Raw genomic sequence first — 15694 nt, 5'->3', positions numbered from 1 at the left:
AAGTCCTTTCTTAACTAGTTTATCTTTGTGATACCTTCAAAGTTAATGATTTTTAGGATTAAACTAGTCTATCAAACCAACAAACTGCTGCAGTACACATGTTCCTTTCCTGTGTCAAGTTTCTTAGTTCTGTGTCTTGCAAGACCTCTGTCAGGCCCCAACACAGGTAAGGCTCATGATACTCCTGCCAAGAAAATTTGTGTCCTCACTGCTAGATGTGAAGCAGTCTTCAAGTTCAGTCCAGAATGCTTTCCAAAGTCTCTAACCATGGTAAAAAGGTTTTATCTAAATCCAGAGTAAAATCCAAAATATCCCTTTTGAAAGATCTTTGAAATAGCCCAAAGTCAACGTCTAACATCTATGAGAAGACATTCCCAAGGAAAACTCAAATTTGATTAGTAACAATTTAGTAATGATTTGGTTTTTCTTTTTTTTTTCTTTTTTTTTTTTTTTAAATTTTTATTTATTTATGACGGTCACACAGATAGAGAGAGGCAGAGATACAGGCAGAGGGAGAAGCAGGCTCCATGCACCGGGAGCCTGACGTGGGATTCGATCCCGGGTCTCCAGGATCGCGCCCTGGGCCAAAGGCAGGCGCTAAACCGCTGCGCCACCCAGGGATCCCTGATTTGGTTTTTCTAAAGATTTTATTTATTCATGAGACACACACACACACACACACACAGACACAGGCAGAGACATAGGCAGAGAGAGAAGCAGGCTCCGTGCAAGGGAGCCTGACGTGGGACTCGATCCTGGGTCTCCAGGATCACGCCCCGGGCGGAAGGCAATGCTAAACCGCTGAACCACCCAGGCGCCCAAACATTTATGGTTAGCTTTTAAAGCTAAACTCATATAGAATCCCCATTTCAGAGGTAGGGAGACAAAGGCATACCTTGCAGAAGGACCCAATTAATTAAATGGGTCTAATCCAGGTATTTCTAAAGCCAATGCTCTCCCCACCACATATACTTAACAGCCTGTTATTTTCTGGAAGAAGTGTCAATGTTCCTTCTACCACCCTAACGACTGCCTGCTTCAAACCCTCGTATGAGATGTGATCCAGTTTCTGCCAGGAATGGGGAATACAAATATTAGATGACAACGACACTGACAGAACAGAAGTAGAAAATTGTAGGGACTGGCAGGTGGTTAGGCAATCACTTGAAGGCGGTCTGCCACTTCAAAGGATAAACAAAAACAATCATTTGAGTTTATCCTCCTTGTTTTAGAAGTATTCCACCCTGCGTGTGTGTTTGTGTGTGTAGAAGGGAGTTCCTGGAGGTGGCTACAACTGCTGCGCTGATGATATCAAGTTGAGGGAAATACGATGAGCTAAGATAAATGTCATTTAAGTATGGTGCAGGATTTAAAAATGTTTTTAGAAGTTCAATGGGGACACCTGGGTGGCTCAGTCGGTTAAGCATCTGCCTTCCGCTCAGGTCATGATCCCAGGGTCCTAGGATCCAGTCCCTCCCGCTCCCGCTCCCCCTGCTTGTGCACATGCCTGCTTTGCCAAATAAAATCTTAAAAAAAAAAAAAAAAGTTGAACATTATAGGGGCACCTGGGTGACTCAGGCATCTGACTCTTGATTTCAGCTCAGGTCATGATCTCAAGTCATGAGATTGAGCTTGGTGTTGGGCTCCATCCTCAATGGGAAGTCTGCCACTCTCCCTCTGCTCATGCTCTCTATTTAATAAAATCTTTAGAAATACTCTTAAAAAGAAAGTTCAGCATTATGTAAATGGACAAAATATCTTCAAGGGTTTGCATTAGAAAGAAATAGCTAAGAGATGACAGCTGTGGGGATCCCTGGATGGCTCAGTGGTTTAGCGCCTGCCTTTGGCCCAGGGCGTGATCCTGGAGTCCCAGGATTGAGTCCCACATCGGGCTCCTTTCATGGAGCCTGCTTCTCCCTCTGCCTGTGTCTCTGCCTCTCTGTGTGTCTCTCATGAATAAATAAATAAAATCTTAAAAAAAAAAAAAAGAGAGAGAGAGAGAGAGAGAGAGAGAGAGAAGACAGCTGTGCTAAATGGACCACCAAAAGCCATACTGGAGACAGTGTGGTACTGGTAAAAGGAGCCACAAGGCCAGGCAATTGGATTTCTGGTCTTGCTACTCAATAAATGTACAACCTTGGGTGTCACTTACATGTATCTCAATTTTCCTATCCTTACCCTGTCTACCTCAGAGTTATGATGAAGATAAACAATACACATGAAAGTACTTTAGGATTAGGTTTGGTAATAGCCTTTCAAACTTCTGGAGTTTCTCCCATAGTGTTATGACCAGGAAATACTGCAAACAAGAAAACAGTATTATGAAACAGCATAGCATGAGGCTCTCAGGGTGTTATCTGCCAGCCTGTCAGAAATGCTAGTCACCAAGACAATGGGAGAGGCTCTTCTATGGGACAACTGGGTCAAACCACAATGAGGCCATAATTAGGCTATTTTATTCTGGCAGATCCTCACAGGACTGGGCTGAACAGTGATCACTCTAGGAAACAAAGCTGAATCTATAAACTAGGTGGTTTGGCTAAAAGACCACATGGAAAAACTGTATCTGCATACAAACTATGTATTATAGTTTGTATAAGGTCTAAGCGAAGTATGGCACACTGAAGTCCTGAATCAGTCAGATGATGACAGTCCCAGGCACTAATTCTCTAAGGCTAATTTTCCCATAGATTTACTAGTCCTTTTGGCCCTTGAATCTATATATAAGTGCAATGGTCAGATCTAGTGGTGTGGTGGGAAATAAGGGGTAGTTGGAAACACAGGACAGGACTAGGATAGCTATAGTCCAGACAATTTCTCCCAAAGAAAATTTCCAATTATCCTTTGTAGACTGTGCAGAATCTGGCAGCTCTCACCTTTAAAAATTTATTTATTTATTTAAGAGACAGAGTGAGTGACAGAGAGAGAGAGAGAGAGAGAGAGAGAGAGAGAGAACACAAGTCAGAGGAGAGGCAGAGGGAGAAGCAGACTCCCAGATGAGCAGGGAGCCCAATGACTTGATGATCCCAGGACACTGGGGATTATGACCTGAGCCAAAGGCAGATGGTTAACTGACTAAGCCACCCAGCCACCCCAGCTCTCACCTTATTAGGGATACCCCACTGCCACTACCATTAGCTGCTGAAAGGAACTAAGATGAATTAAAGTACAGAAACCAAAGAGCAAAACTTCCATTTAAGCTAGCTCCAAAATATTCACTGAGTATCTTCTACACACATTACTCAAGGAATGAAGAAGAAAATAGGAGCACCTGGTTGGTTCAGTTAGTAGAGCTTTGTGACTCTTGATCTTGGGGTTATAAGTTCGAGCCTCATAAAAAAAATGTATAAAAATAAAATATAATCCAAATAATCATCAAACTGACTCAAATAGACATTTTAAAAAATGTGTGTGCCAGACACTGTGTAAAGGTTTCTGCCTTTAGGAAGTTTTACAACAGGATCCCTGGGTGGCGCAGCGGTTTGGCGCCTGCCTTTGGCCCAGGGCGCGATCCTGGAGACCCGGGATCGAGTCCCACATCGGGCTCCCGGTGCATGGAGCCTGCTTCTCCCTCTGCCTGTGTCTCTGCCTCTCTCTCTCTCTCTCTCTCTCTCTCTCACTGTGTGCCTATCATAAATAAATAAAATTAAAAAAAAAAAGGAAGTTGGGATCCCTGGGTGGCGCAGCGGTTTGGCGCCTGCCTTTGGCCCAGGGCACGATCCTGGAGACCCAGGATCGAATCCCATATCGGGCTCCCGGTGCATGGAGCCTGCTTCTCCCTCTGCCTATGTCTCTGCCTCTCTCTCATTCTGTGTGACTATCATAAATAAATAAATAAATAAATAAATAAATAAATAAATAAATAAATAAATAAAAAGGAAGTTTTACAACTTACTTAACTCTTATAGCATCAAGAATACAAAAGACAATGAATCTAAGTGTTCAATGAGTTCAGAAGGTGGGAGTAAGAACTATCTGTCCTGTGTATGCTCTACAGGGGTCTTTGGAAGTTAGGTGGTTAATATTTCTGAAGGTAATGGGGTAGAAAAGGAGAACAGTTCACCAGGAACAAAGATGAGATTAGAAGAGCCCAAGGTTGTTTTGAGGAACAAGAACAGTTTAGTTAGTCCATGGCAAAACGTCTCTGAGATGTAACAATGAACTGCTGGCTACTTGGGCCTCTATTCTGCAGCATGATGCTGCTCCATCCCTAGTCCTTAAATGGAGGGTTCTGGGTTGTCTGTAGGTTGGTCTCACAAATCTCTCTGATTTGCTCTTTAACTGTTCGTAATCTGAGAAAGGGCTTTTCCAAGAGTCCTTCTGACAAATCAACAGGAGAGATTTCTCTAACCTGTACATATTAATCCAAAAAAAGAGCCAATTTGGGGAGGCAATCTTCTAAGGCCCGAACTACAAAGGGCCGAAGACAATATGGGGGAGAAGCACCAGACTGAGAGGCCACAAAGGAAATCCTTTCTGCTCTCAAAGGCAGGCCGTGTATATAGACATCCAGTGTTGCCCCTTAAACCCCATCAACTCCTTCCAAAATGATTCAGTGAGAAAGAGCACCAATTTGGGAGGCAGTTGGGTTGGGCTGCAATCCTAATGGCATAACCACTACCTTTGAGTCTCTACCTCCATGATCCATAAAATAAGAATAAACTTTATAGTCCTGTAGGATTGATTAAGTAACATGACGGTATGTAGGGCCTCAATGCTGAAACACTGGTATTTTCTTTTTCTTCTCAGCTTCTACTCTGAAAGGCCTCAATTCCCCACGAGGACAATTTCTAGGAAGTTAGGGCCAAAGAGGACAGCTTTATTTTCTTGCTCTATAATTGGTGGTTTTCCTTTTCCTTTTTCCCAATACTGTAGCTTTCTCTTAATCTTTACCCTTCTAGTCCATCCTCACTCCCTCCAAAGCTAGGCTGAAAGAACCAACGAGCCAGATTTTAAAAAAGAGCTTATTCTTGGAGTACCTAGGTGGCTCAGTCGGTTGAGCGTTCAGCTCTTGGTTTCACCTCAGATAGTGATCTCATGGGTCGTGAGATCAGGCCCTTTTTCAGGTTCCCAATCAGCTGGGAGTCTGCTTGGAGATTCTTTCCCTCTGCCACTCCCCCCAGTCTTTCTCTCAAATAAATAATTTTTTTAAAAGGGGCCTTTATCATTTATCTCATCCCAAAATAAGCAATACCAATCATGTCTCATTAGACAATTATTGCATCTTTGAAAAAGTGTGATAATTTTCAAATCTACATCTGCAGTCCACACCTAATACCCAAGGGGGTCCTTCTATCCATATCCCAGAAACATCTTTTTAAAGTAGGCTCCCCATCCAGCATGAAGTCCAATGCAAGATTTTAACTCACAACCCTGTGATGAAGACCTGAGCTGAGATCAAGAGTTAAGACGCCTAAGCCCCCTAGTCACCCCCCAGAAATATCTTTTTAAAAAGCATGTTAAAAAAATTTATCTTTTCCATAAACCTGCTCCTTATACATTCTTTTAAATTCACTATCCACAATCCCTTATTTGAAATTCTGAAAAAGAGCTCTGAAAATATTTAGTAAATACAGCTTCAAAACATATTTAGCAGAACTTGAACAAAACATGAGACTACAGGGATGCCTGAGTGGCTCAGCAGTTAAGCGTCTGCCTTTGGCTCAGGGTGTGATCCCAGGGTTCCAGGATCCTGGGATCAGGTCCCACACTGGGCTTCCTGCATGAAGCATGCTTCTCCCTCTGCCTACATCTCTCCCTCTCTCTCTCTGTCTCTCATGAATAAATAAATAAAATCTTAAAAAAAAAAACAAACCCATGAGACTACAGCCTTTATTTATCCCACATAATGGTTTGCTACAAAATGTTACTAATACTTAACTATATAGGACTCTACCCCAGACCCTGCTGGAGGTGCTATCCAATTCATATGCACTATAATGCCTTTCTAAAATCTAAATGAGGGGTGCCTGGGTGGCTCAGCGGTTTGGTGCCTGCCTTTGGCCCAGAGCATGATCCTGGATCAAGCTCCCTGCATGGAGCCTGCTTCTCCCTCTGCCTATGTCTCTGCCTCTCTCTCTCTCTGTGTCTCTCATGAATAAATAAAATCTTTAAAAAATAATAAAAAAAATCTAAATGATTAGAATTCTGAAATTTATATATCTCAGAATTCAGAAATTATATTTATATATCTTTATATATATATAAATATAAAAGAATTCTGAAATATTAGGCATAAATGGTTTCTTAAGACATGCATTCTTGATGGGGTAAATACTGCACCCAAAAGGGTGAAACTGGTTCATGGAGAGTGGGAGACTTAAAATGTTACAACAGTATGTGGTTCTCCAAAGCTCAACATTATCAACAAAGTCTTTTTTTTTTTAATTTATTTGAGAGAGAGTACAAGAGTGAGCATGACAAGGGGAGAGGGAAAAGCAGGCTCCCCACTGAGCAGGGACCCTGACACGGGACTTGATCCCAGGACCCGGGATCATGACCTGAGCCAAAGGCAGATGCTTAACAGACTGAGCCACCCAGGTACCCCAAGTTTTATTTCTTAGTATTTAATTTTTCTCATTGGGCATTCCTGAGTATTACTTGAGCAGTACTGACACTGATTTCATGGAAGGCAGACAGTAAGTATGCAAAATTTGTACTACAAAGTTATGGTGAATAGATGGCCACGACTAGGGGACTTTCTCTTGACTGACCACTGGATTTTGAAGTCATACAAGAAGTGGTTTGTGCATACCTATCATTATCCCTTGCAGATGTTACTTATGTTTGATACCTAATGCTTTCTTGGAAATTAAAAGTTTATATTTTATAGCAGTTAAAAGTTCACTTAAAGTAACCTTAAAGTGTTTTTTTTTTTCTATTGGAAAAATGAACACTTTGATTTTAAAGGTTTTGATTAGTTAAGTATTTATAAATGATAATTTGCATATGCAAAGAATTAAATGAACTTAACTGCTTGATATGAAAAAATTTACAACTTAAATACCTTTTAGATATTCGTTTAGATATTACTGACATTTTTCTTTTTTTAAAGATTTTATTTATTCCTGAGATGCATATGCAAATCAATATTATAATCTGTAAGTAAATAGATTACATTATGGGATCCCTGGGTGGCGCAGCAATTTAGCACCTGCCTTTGGCCCAGGGCGCGATCCTGGAGACCCGGGATCGAATCCCACATCGGGCTCCTGGTGCATGGAGCCTGCTTCTCCCTCTGCCTATGTCTCTGCCCCTGTCTCTCTCTCTCTCTGACTATCATAATAAATAAAAATTTAAAAAAAAGTTATTCAGCAAATACAGCTACAAACCTTACTTAAATGCAAACACTTTTAAATTTAACTTTTAACCTAAAGTTTTTATTTCTTCATTTTTTTTTAAAGATTTTATTTATTTATTCATGAGAGACACAGATGGAGACGCAGAGACACAGGCAGAGGGAGAAGCAGGCTCCACTCAGGGAGCCCGATGTGGGACTCGATCCCAGGACTCCAGGATCATGCCCTGGGCCGAAGGCAGGCGCTAAACCGCTGAGCCACCCAGGGATCCCCTATTTCTTCATTCTTAACCTTACACTGAATAAAAAGCAAGCTTTATGTCTACTCTTTTTAGGTATAGAGCACAGATATACTACTGTACATATAAAGAGTGTATCTGTTAAAATTTCATGGGAGGAATGCATCAGGAAAAAAAAATGTCTACAACAGCTCCTCAGGAGGATGATAATGAAAGAAAAGGCTGAGAAAATACAGATACAAGGAAATAGGGGTCTGTACCAATATCTCAGCTTTTCAAGCTAGAAATGTGGGAATTACTCTTGACAACTTTCTCCTTATCAACACATCAAATCAGTAAGAAATGCAAACTTTATTCCTTTTTTTTGGGCAAACGTTATTTCCTAATTATTTTTGCACTCTCTTTTTCTCCATTCCTACTGCCAACTGCCCTAACTCAAGTGTTGATGATTTCTTGTGTAGACTTGATAAGAGCCTCATTAACCTCTTCTTTGTCCACGCACTCCAAATTTCATGCAACAGTTTGCCTCTCCTCCATCATTTCTTAGCCCACTCTAAATTGCTTGCATGCCATCAAAACATTTTTTTAAAGATTTTTAAATTATTAACAGGCTTACAAGTATATATTCATCTATAATAAAAGTATGCCTTGCCAATGCATATATTAGTATATACACATGTTTTTCTTCCTACCTCCTAGTTATGTGTCCCATACTTTGGAGACCAGTGAAAAATGGTAAATATTTGGATGAGGCAGTCCAAAATGCTGTGGACTCAGGGAAGGCCTTTAAGTGTGGTATCACCTATGGAATAATAATGGTTAGTGGCAGAGTGGGAATGATTATTTCAGAAGCAAAGGATTGGTAGAATAATGGACTGGTAGCATGGAGGGAAATGATATTTGGACTTTTCCTGATGTTAATGAATGCCATTGAAGGGTTTTAATCTCAGAAATGATATTATCAAACTTATGGTTTTATACTAATACAGGCATTAGCGAGGCCTACTTTTATTATAGATGAATATGTACTTGTAAGCCTATTAATAATTTAAAATCTTTAAAAAAATGTTTTGATGGCATGCAAGCAAATTAGAGTGGGCTAAGAAATGATTGAGGAAAGGCAAACTGTTTCAAGAAATTTGGAGTGTGTGACAAAAGAAGAGGTTAATGAGGCTCTTATCAAGTCTACACAAGAAGCCTAGGCAATGTGGCAATGTTTATCTCCTGGTCAAATGGCCAAATTTTTCCTAAAGGAATACTGGAAGTTATACCAAGAAGGTGGAGATGCTAGTTCATTCACTAGTTCATACTGCCTCCTAATGTAGTTTGGATTTACAAGCTATATTATATTTAAGTGGATTTACAAGCTATCTAGTTTTAACTAAATATTCACAAAATGGATAAATGGCTTGGAATCCTATCAATAAACTTAATGGAAGATAATGTTAATAAAGTAAGCACAAGAGGAACAAAAAACAGCAGAGCTGATGTCCTTGAAAGTGTGACTCCTAAGTACCAGGATTTCACCTGCCGCATCACAATAAAACAAAAACAATGGCCAGCTAATCAGATAAAGTCAGCCAAAAATTTAAATTATCTAGAAGACTACTTAAAATACGGACTTCTAATCTCTTGTGCATCTTTTTTTAAAAGATTTATTTGAAAGCGGGTGTATGAGTGCACAAGAGTTGGGGGGGAGGGGCAGAGAGGGAAATGCAGGCTCCTTGCTGAGCAGGGTCCCAAGACTCTGAGATCATGACATGAGCCAAAACCAAGAGTCGGACACCCGACCACACCCCCTGGGTGCTCCTGTCTTCATCCTTTAAAAATGTTTTTAAACACATAAATCAAGAAATATTTTATAAAATACACAATATTATTTCTAATATTTTACAAGTAAGACAGGCAGTTCTTGGGCTATATTTGGCCTCAAATATCCAAATATTTGGTTAGCTTAAGGTTTTTAGGTATTTTTTTTAAGTAGACTACACGCCCCACATAGAGCCCAACACAGCCTGAACTCATGATGGTGAGATTGAGACCTGAGCTGAGATTGAGTCAGACGCTTAAACCAGGTGCCCCAAGGTTTTTAGATCTTAAGAGTTAACTTGTCATATTTACAAATGTTTAATCCAATAATATCATGAAAATCTGGATTTCCAACTTCAAGGGGAGAGGGACTGTGGAAAGAAATGGGAAATTATGCAATAAGGCAATGCTAGACCTCTAGTCCCCGTAGCAAAAAATGGCTAGAGCTGCATAGACCGCATGGAGCTCTGTAGTTGGCCTGCCAGTCTCCATGTGGTTGATTATCCATTAGAATTTATTTATTTATTTTTTAGATTTTATTTACTTATTCATGAGAGACACACAGAGAGAGAGAGGCAGGCAAAGACATAGGCAGAGGGAGAAGCAGGCTCCACACCGGGAGCCCGATATGGGACTCCATCCTGGGTCTCCAGGATCACACCCTGGGCCGAAGGCAGTCGCTCAACTGCTGAGCCCCACCCAGGCGTCCCTCCATTAGAATTTAAACTCAGAAATTGCAGATTTAAACCCAGAAAGACAGATTTTTGTTTCATTCACCACTGTATTTCCAGGGCCTAGAACAGTCCCTGGCACATACTAGGTATTCAAGAAACATTTGTTGAAATTGATGAATACCATTGCCTGCCTGGCCGCTAAAAGTATGTTTCTGACAAGTTTTCATAGCATGTTACTGCCTTCCCCTCAAAGACAAACTGATTAACCTGTATTTAGCATAGAGCCTGAAGCATACTAAGTCCTTTATTTATTCATGGACTAAAAGCAATTACTATGAGTACTTTATTACATGGCTATAAACACCATGCTAAAATGGTCTACATACTTTTGCTCATTGAATCCCCTAACCCTTATGAGGTAGATATTATTATCCCTATTTTAGAGATGATAACTGTAAGACTGTGGAGATCAAGTTATTTGAAAAAAAATTATATTACAGATTAAATAACTGATGCAATAAAGAATATGAAATTGGCTATATGAAGGGTAAGAATAAAGTACCATGGAATTCAGAGGAGAGTTCACTTGCAGTTTGGAAGGCATAAAGTATTTGAGAATTCATGAAGGAAGTAGCATTTTTAAAAAGATTTATTTATTTATTTAACAGAGCAAGAGAGCACATAAGCAGGGGGAGCAGCAGGAAAAGGGAGGAGGCTCCTCACAGAGCAGGGCTCAATCCCAGGACCCCCAAGACCCCAGGATCATGACCTGAGCCGATGGTAGATGCTTAACTGAATAAGTGACTGAGACAGGTGCCTGAAGGTAGCATTTAAATTAGACTGAGGGACGCCTGGGTGGCTCAGTGGTTGAGCGTCTGCCTTTGGCTCAGGGCGTGATCCCGGGATCTAGGATGGAGTCCCATGGGGAGCCTGCGTCTCCCTTACCTAGGTCTCTGCCTCTCTGTGTCTCTCATGAATAAATTAATAAATCTTTAAAGTAAATAAATAAGACAGAAAATCAAGCAAGATTTCCATAGGAAAAGATGGATGGGGAAGGGATTGCTTCTTACATTCTCAGCCAGCAATGCTAAAGGACAAAGGAGGTAGTCTGAATGGAATGCAGGTTATGAAGTCTTTAAATAGAATAAGATTAGTAAAATCAATAGGAAGGCCTTGCATATCATACTGTATAGGTTATGATTTTATCCTGTAGATGATAACTCCATGAAGATTCCTAAACTAAGGAGTAGAGTGACAAGGTCAAATGGATGTTTTAGCAACACTGCTACAAGAATTACAGCAGTGGTACAGGAAGCTATATAAAAGATCTGGAGGACTTCTAAATTATTAACTTTACAACTTACTCTTTTTTGATATCTAGTACTTCACTGAATCTTCAACTGCCAATACAGAAAGGGAATAAAAGAGTGAGGAACAAAAGATGGATAGATGCCCTAGTGTCTGGGCCAGTAGTCCTACCATTAACAAAAATGCAGGAAAAGCAGGCCAGGAAAGGAGTTTGAGTTTGATGCTTGTGTGACACTTAGGTCGTTGATGATTAGGTGCCTGCTCTGCAAATAGCTGTTGTACACTGTTGGGTGGGTGGGCAATGTTGGAGGGAAACTAAAAGAGATGGGCTAAGTTACTTCTTGATCTGGAAGTGTTATCAGAACGGTTTTGTTACTTGCAGCCAAAAAACAAACTAGAAGTGGCCTTAGGTATCCTAGTTAAACCAAGAGATAAGACAATTCCAAAGTTGCCTAATTCAGTTGCTCAAAAACATCAAATTCTTCCCATCTTCTCTTTCACCCTGAGAACGCCCTGCTCTTATTTATAAATTCTGCCTCATGACCCTACCATTACTAATGCTAATTTCAAAGTCAGAAAAGGGCTCTTTTCCAGAAGCAGAACACAGCCCTTAATAGCCTACAAGTTGGTTAGAACCATACTATCTAAGTGTTCTATTTACTAGCTCCGACCTTGCACAAATGACTAAACTTCTCTGTGCTTCAGTTTCCTCAACTAGAACACAAGAATCTGAGATGTAAAGGAGTTAATACTGTAGTACCTAGTGCCTAGCATATAGCAAGTTCTATTTAAGTGCTGGCTATTATAGCTTGCCCATCTCTTTCTCTTTTTTTTGAGGCCCTCATACTTTGTTGATACCCAAATTAAAATAGATGTTGGCAATCCAATCAATCAATCAAAACCTGGAAAATCTCTTTTAAATAAGGAAGTATTTTCCAGAAGTCCGCCAGGCTTCCCTTCCTGTCTAATTAGCCAGAGCTGCATCACAAACCCAATCAATCACTGCCTAGGGAGATAGAATTACAATAATTGGTTTATAGTTTATATTAATCAAGACCTATCCCTGGGGCTGAGGAGGGGCTGCCAGGTTCCTGGTTAGCAAGATGTCAGGAATGGGTGATAACACAACCAGAGTCTGCCAAGGCTTAGTCTTTTGAGACTGTGGTCTCTGCTAGGGAAGGTTAGAGTAAGTAACTTCCAGAGCTGCAAGCATCACCCCCACAGGCTCCTAATGGCAGTGAAATCACTACAAGTCTGTTAAAGCTAATGAAGTTTGGCACAGGACTAACAGTATAAAATATAGGCCAGAGCTTGAGTGGAGCTCACCTGAGAGCCAGTGTGAGAACACCAAGTTCTAGATTCATGGAGGTGTGGTATACAAGCTGTGTTAGTGACCCCAGCACACAAAAGGCCTAGATCACCAGCCTTGGACAAGTCACTTAATCTTCTCAAAGCCTCAGTTTATTCATTTATGAATGGGGATAACCCAAACTACCTTGGATTCCATGTTAGGATTAAATATATCCTTACACTAGTTTCACTCACATATGTATAAGGATCAGCCAAAAAAACACATACACCAATAGCTGGATGTTCAGAAAGACCAAGTGGGACAGGGTAGAGGTACCTGAAAGAGTTGGAGAGAAAGAGAGGCTGTCTGACTCTATACTAAAAATCACTTTCAGGACCCTGAAAGTGTCCTGAAAGACTTTGTTGCTCCACATAAGAACCTCCATTTAAGTCTCCCAGAAAATGACTAATTTTACTTCACACCTTAACTCTAAGAGGTTTGTGTACAACAAAATGGGTAAGGATCTCACTTCTGCCATTGTAGCTTACTAGCTGTGTTATCTTCTCTAAGGTTGTTTCCCAATCCATAAACTTTTTTCCCTGAGCTTGATAAACTTAACATTAGCTCCCTCCCTCCCTTTGAGGCACCAGTGTTCCTAAAATTGAAAGCAAAAGCCGATAGGAAATTTACAACATAAAAGTCCCCTAAATTTTCTATTGATAAATAAAGCTGCAGTTACAAAGGTAAGTCCATAAGGCTAGACAGTGGATTTTAGAAATCAAAGTGCTTAAGGGAAAGGAATGCTATTGAAGGTAGAAAAGAATCTGTTCTGATGCCTATGGAGCTCTTAGTAGGCTCTAAACACTGTGCTATCTTAGTCCTCAAAGATCTTGACAACACTCCCTTTCCCTTCCTTCTAGAGTTGAGGAAAGGAAGAATCGGAAAGGAAAATAACATTGATTGTGGGCTGTGCTAGATGCTTTCTACTGCATTTGATATTTAAGTGACTTCTCTGGATGAGAGCTAGAAAGTGGCAGGCAGGATTGTAATACCAGATTTGATTCTAAAGTTACTGCCTCGCAGCTCAAGGGAAAAAATTATGTTTCCTCAGGATCAGAGTTCTTACAAAACTCAATCCCAGAATCTCATTTAGCTCTCCCCTCTACACACAATAGTTGGGGTTAGCAACTCACTTTGGAGTTTTTCCGTTTTGTTCAGACTAAAGATTTCAAAGTGGACCCACTAGCACCAAAACAAAACCCCAAAAAAACCCCAAAACAAAACCCTTTACAACTTTGCCTAGGGGTTAAAAGCTTTCTTCCCTTCTTTCCAGCCCAACCACTAGGTGGCCAAGCCATAACAAAATGCAGCTATAAACCAGGGCATTGGTGGGATCACCCTGGTTTAGCCACTAACTGTGCGTGACCTTGGGTAAGTTACTTTACCCCTCTCTAAGCCTCAGTTTCCTTACCTGTAAAATAGAGTAACAGTTGTATCTGTCTCATTGGGTTGTGCGCATTAAGTAAAATGTGACATGTAAAGCAGTCAGAACCATGCCCACGCGTAGGAAGAGCTTAGCATGATGAATAGTTTTTAATGCTTAAGAGAAAACAGCTCTTCACTGATGGTGCTGTCGCTAAGTCCAAAGACCTCGCCTTCTTATTCCGAGCTCAGGCCTTGCCAGCCGGAGTCCCTTCAGAGAGAGCAACAGGTCGCTCCTTTTCTCCTAACCAGGGCCAGGCCCACACCTGAAATCCCCAATCTACCACATGTGGCCCCGAGGTCTTGGCCTGCGGTTTCCTACTACTGGGCTGTCAATGGGTCCAACCGAACCACCCCATTTCCGCCCGCGGCTCGGGAAGTTCTGCCGGCCTTCAGCGGCCCGGGCTGCTTTCGGCATGGCTGCCCCAGATTACGGGCCTGGAGTCGGCTCGCCTGGCGCTGCCTCACCAGAGGACTCTATTCACGACGTAAGCAGGGTGTCCCCGGAGTTTACAGGAGCCCCCGGATCCAGTCAAGATGAGCGTCGGTCAAACACACGCCTGGCGAGGGCTCCTCAGCGCCGCCCCGGCCTGCCGCCGGTAGCCCGTCCCCCAGCCCGGGTCTCGGCGTAGGCCGGAGGGGCGGCCCCCTTCCAGACCCCGGGAACGCGTGGGCTCCGGCCCAGGGCCACCACGTGGGGGCTCCAGGCGTGGCAAGGTGCTCCCGGAACCAGCCTCCGAAGACTGCTCCCGCAAGGGCCCTCGTCCGGCCCCGAACTGGCCTGAGCGGCTCTCCCGGCCTGGCTTCTCCCCTCAGACCTCTCTGGAAGAGCCTCAGACATCTTCCGCAGACCAGAGACAGGCTCCGGCTAGATCCCAAGCCCCAGGACTGCCTCAGCTCGAGTCCCCAACTGCCTGGCGTCCTTACTCACCCATCGCGGCTCCGCTCGCTCCTACTTGGCGGCGGCAGCGGCAGCGGCGGCAGCTTCAGCGGTAGCTTCAGCAGACAATATGGCGGATCTGCAGGACGGCAGCCCGAAACGGACAAACAATTTAACATTCAACCCGGGGAAGAAACGCGCTCTCCGCCCCACAGCCCAGTTTGCTGGGAGGAGCGCATTTAAAGAGACCGCAGCTACTAAAGGCGGGGGAATAGGGATGGATTAAAAAGGAGTAGTGGAGAGCGACTAGGAGGGATACTTACTAAGAAAAATCAAGAGTGCTTAGGAATTCTCAGCTTTTCCTGCTCGTATTTCCTCTTTATAGTGCGGTCTCCTCCCCTAGAAAATTTCTCTCCCAGAAACGCATTCCTTCCTCTCGTAGTTAAAGCCGATCACAGACCCTGAGCTAGATATTTATAAGGAATCCTCTGGAAGAAGAGATTTGCTTAAGGATATGGAGATAAGGAAATAAAGAAGTTAAGAGTAAACCCGATTACAACCTTATTGGGAGATAAGTGAAAAAATAATGAGACCGGTGCAGGGCTTTATAGTTGACAGAGCGCTTTCATCCTCCACCCTACCCCCAGCAAGCTGAGGGCAGGAGGTGGGGGGTGGGGGTGGGGGTGTGGGCGGGATAGGTTCTGTATTTTTATC

At 42.3% G+C, this 15694-nt stretch overlaps 1 protein-coding gene across 2 annotated transcripts in view; it reads right to left on the bottom strand.

The window, feature by feature from the left end:
• Positions 1–15612, bottom strand: part of KPNA6 (karyopherin subunit alpha 6) — a 54613-nt gene extending 39001 nt beyond the window's left edge. Inside the window, exons 1-2 of one of the 2 annotated variants that reach the window (XM_055332194.1) lie at positions 15304–15612; positions 15032–15119 (exon numbers count right to left, since the gene is read on the bottom strand). In XM_055332194.1, the coding sequence (XP_055188169.1) occupies positions 15032–15035 (4 nt within the window). In that variant the 5' untranslated portion in view covers positions 15036–15119; positions 15304–15612. Of the gene's footprint in view, positions 1–15031 lie in introns of both variants that reach the window. The other variant, XM_055332193.1, reaches the window with a different exon arrangement.
• Positions 15613–15694: the final 82 nt, after the last annotated feature.

Source organism: Nyctereutes procyonoides, unplaced genomic scaffold (genome assembly GCF_905146905.1).
Source record: "Nyctereutes procyonoides isolate TBG_1078 unplaced genomic scaffold, NYPRO_anot_genome, whole genome shotgun sequence".
Taxonomy (NCBI): domain Eukaryota; kingdom Metazoa; phylum Chordata; class Mammalia; order Carnivora; family Canidae; genus Nyctereutes; species Nyctereutes procyonoides.
Note: the sequence above shows the minus strand (reverse complement) of the source record. Positions and strands in the feature narration are given on the sequence as shown.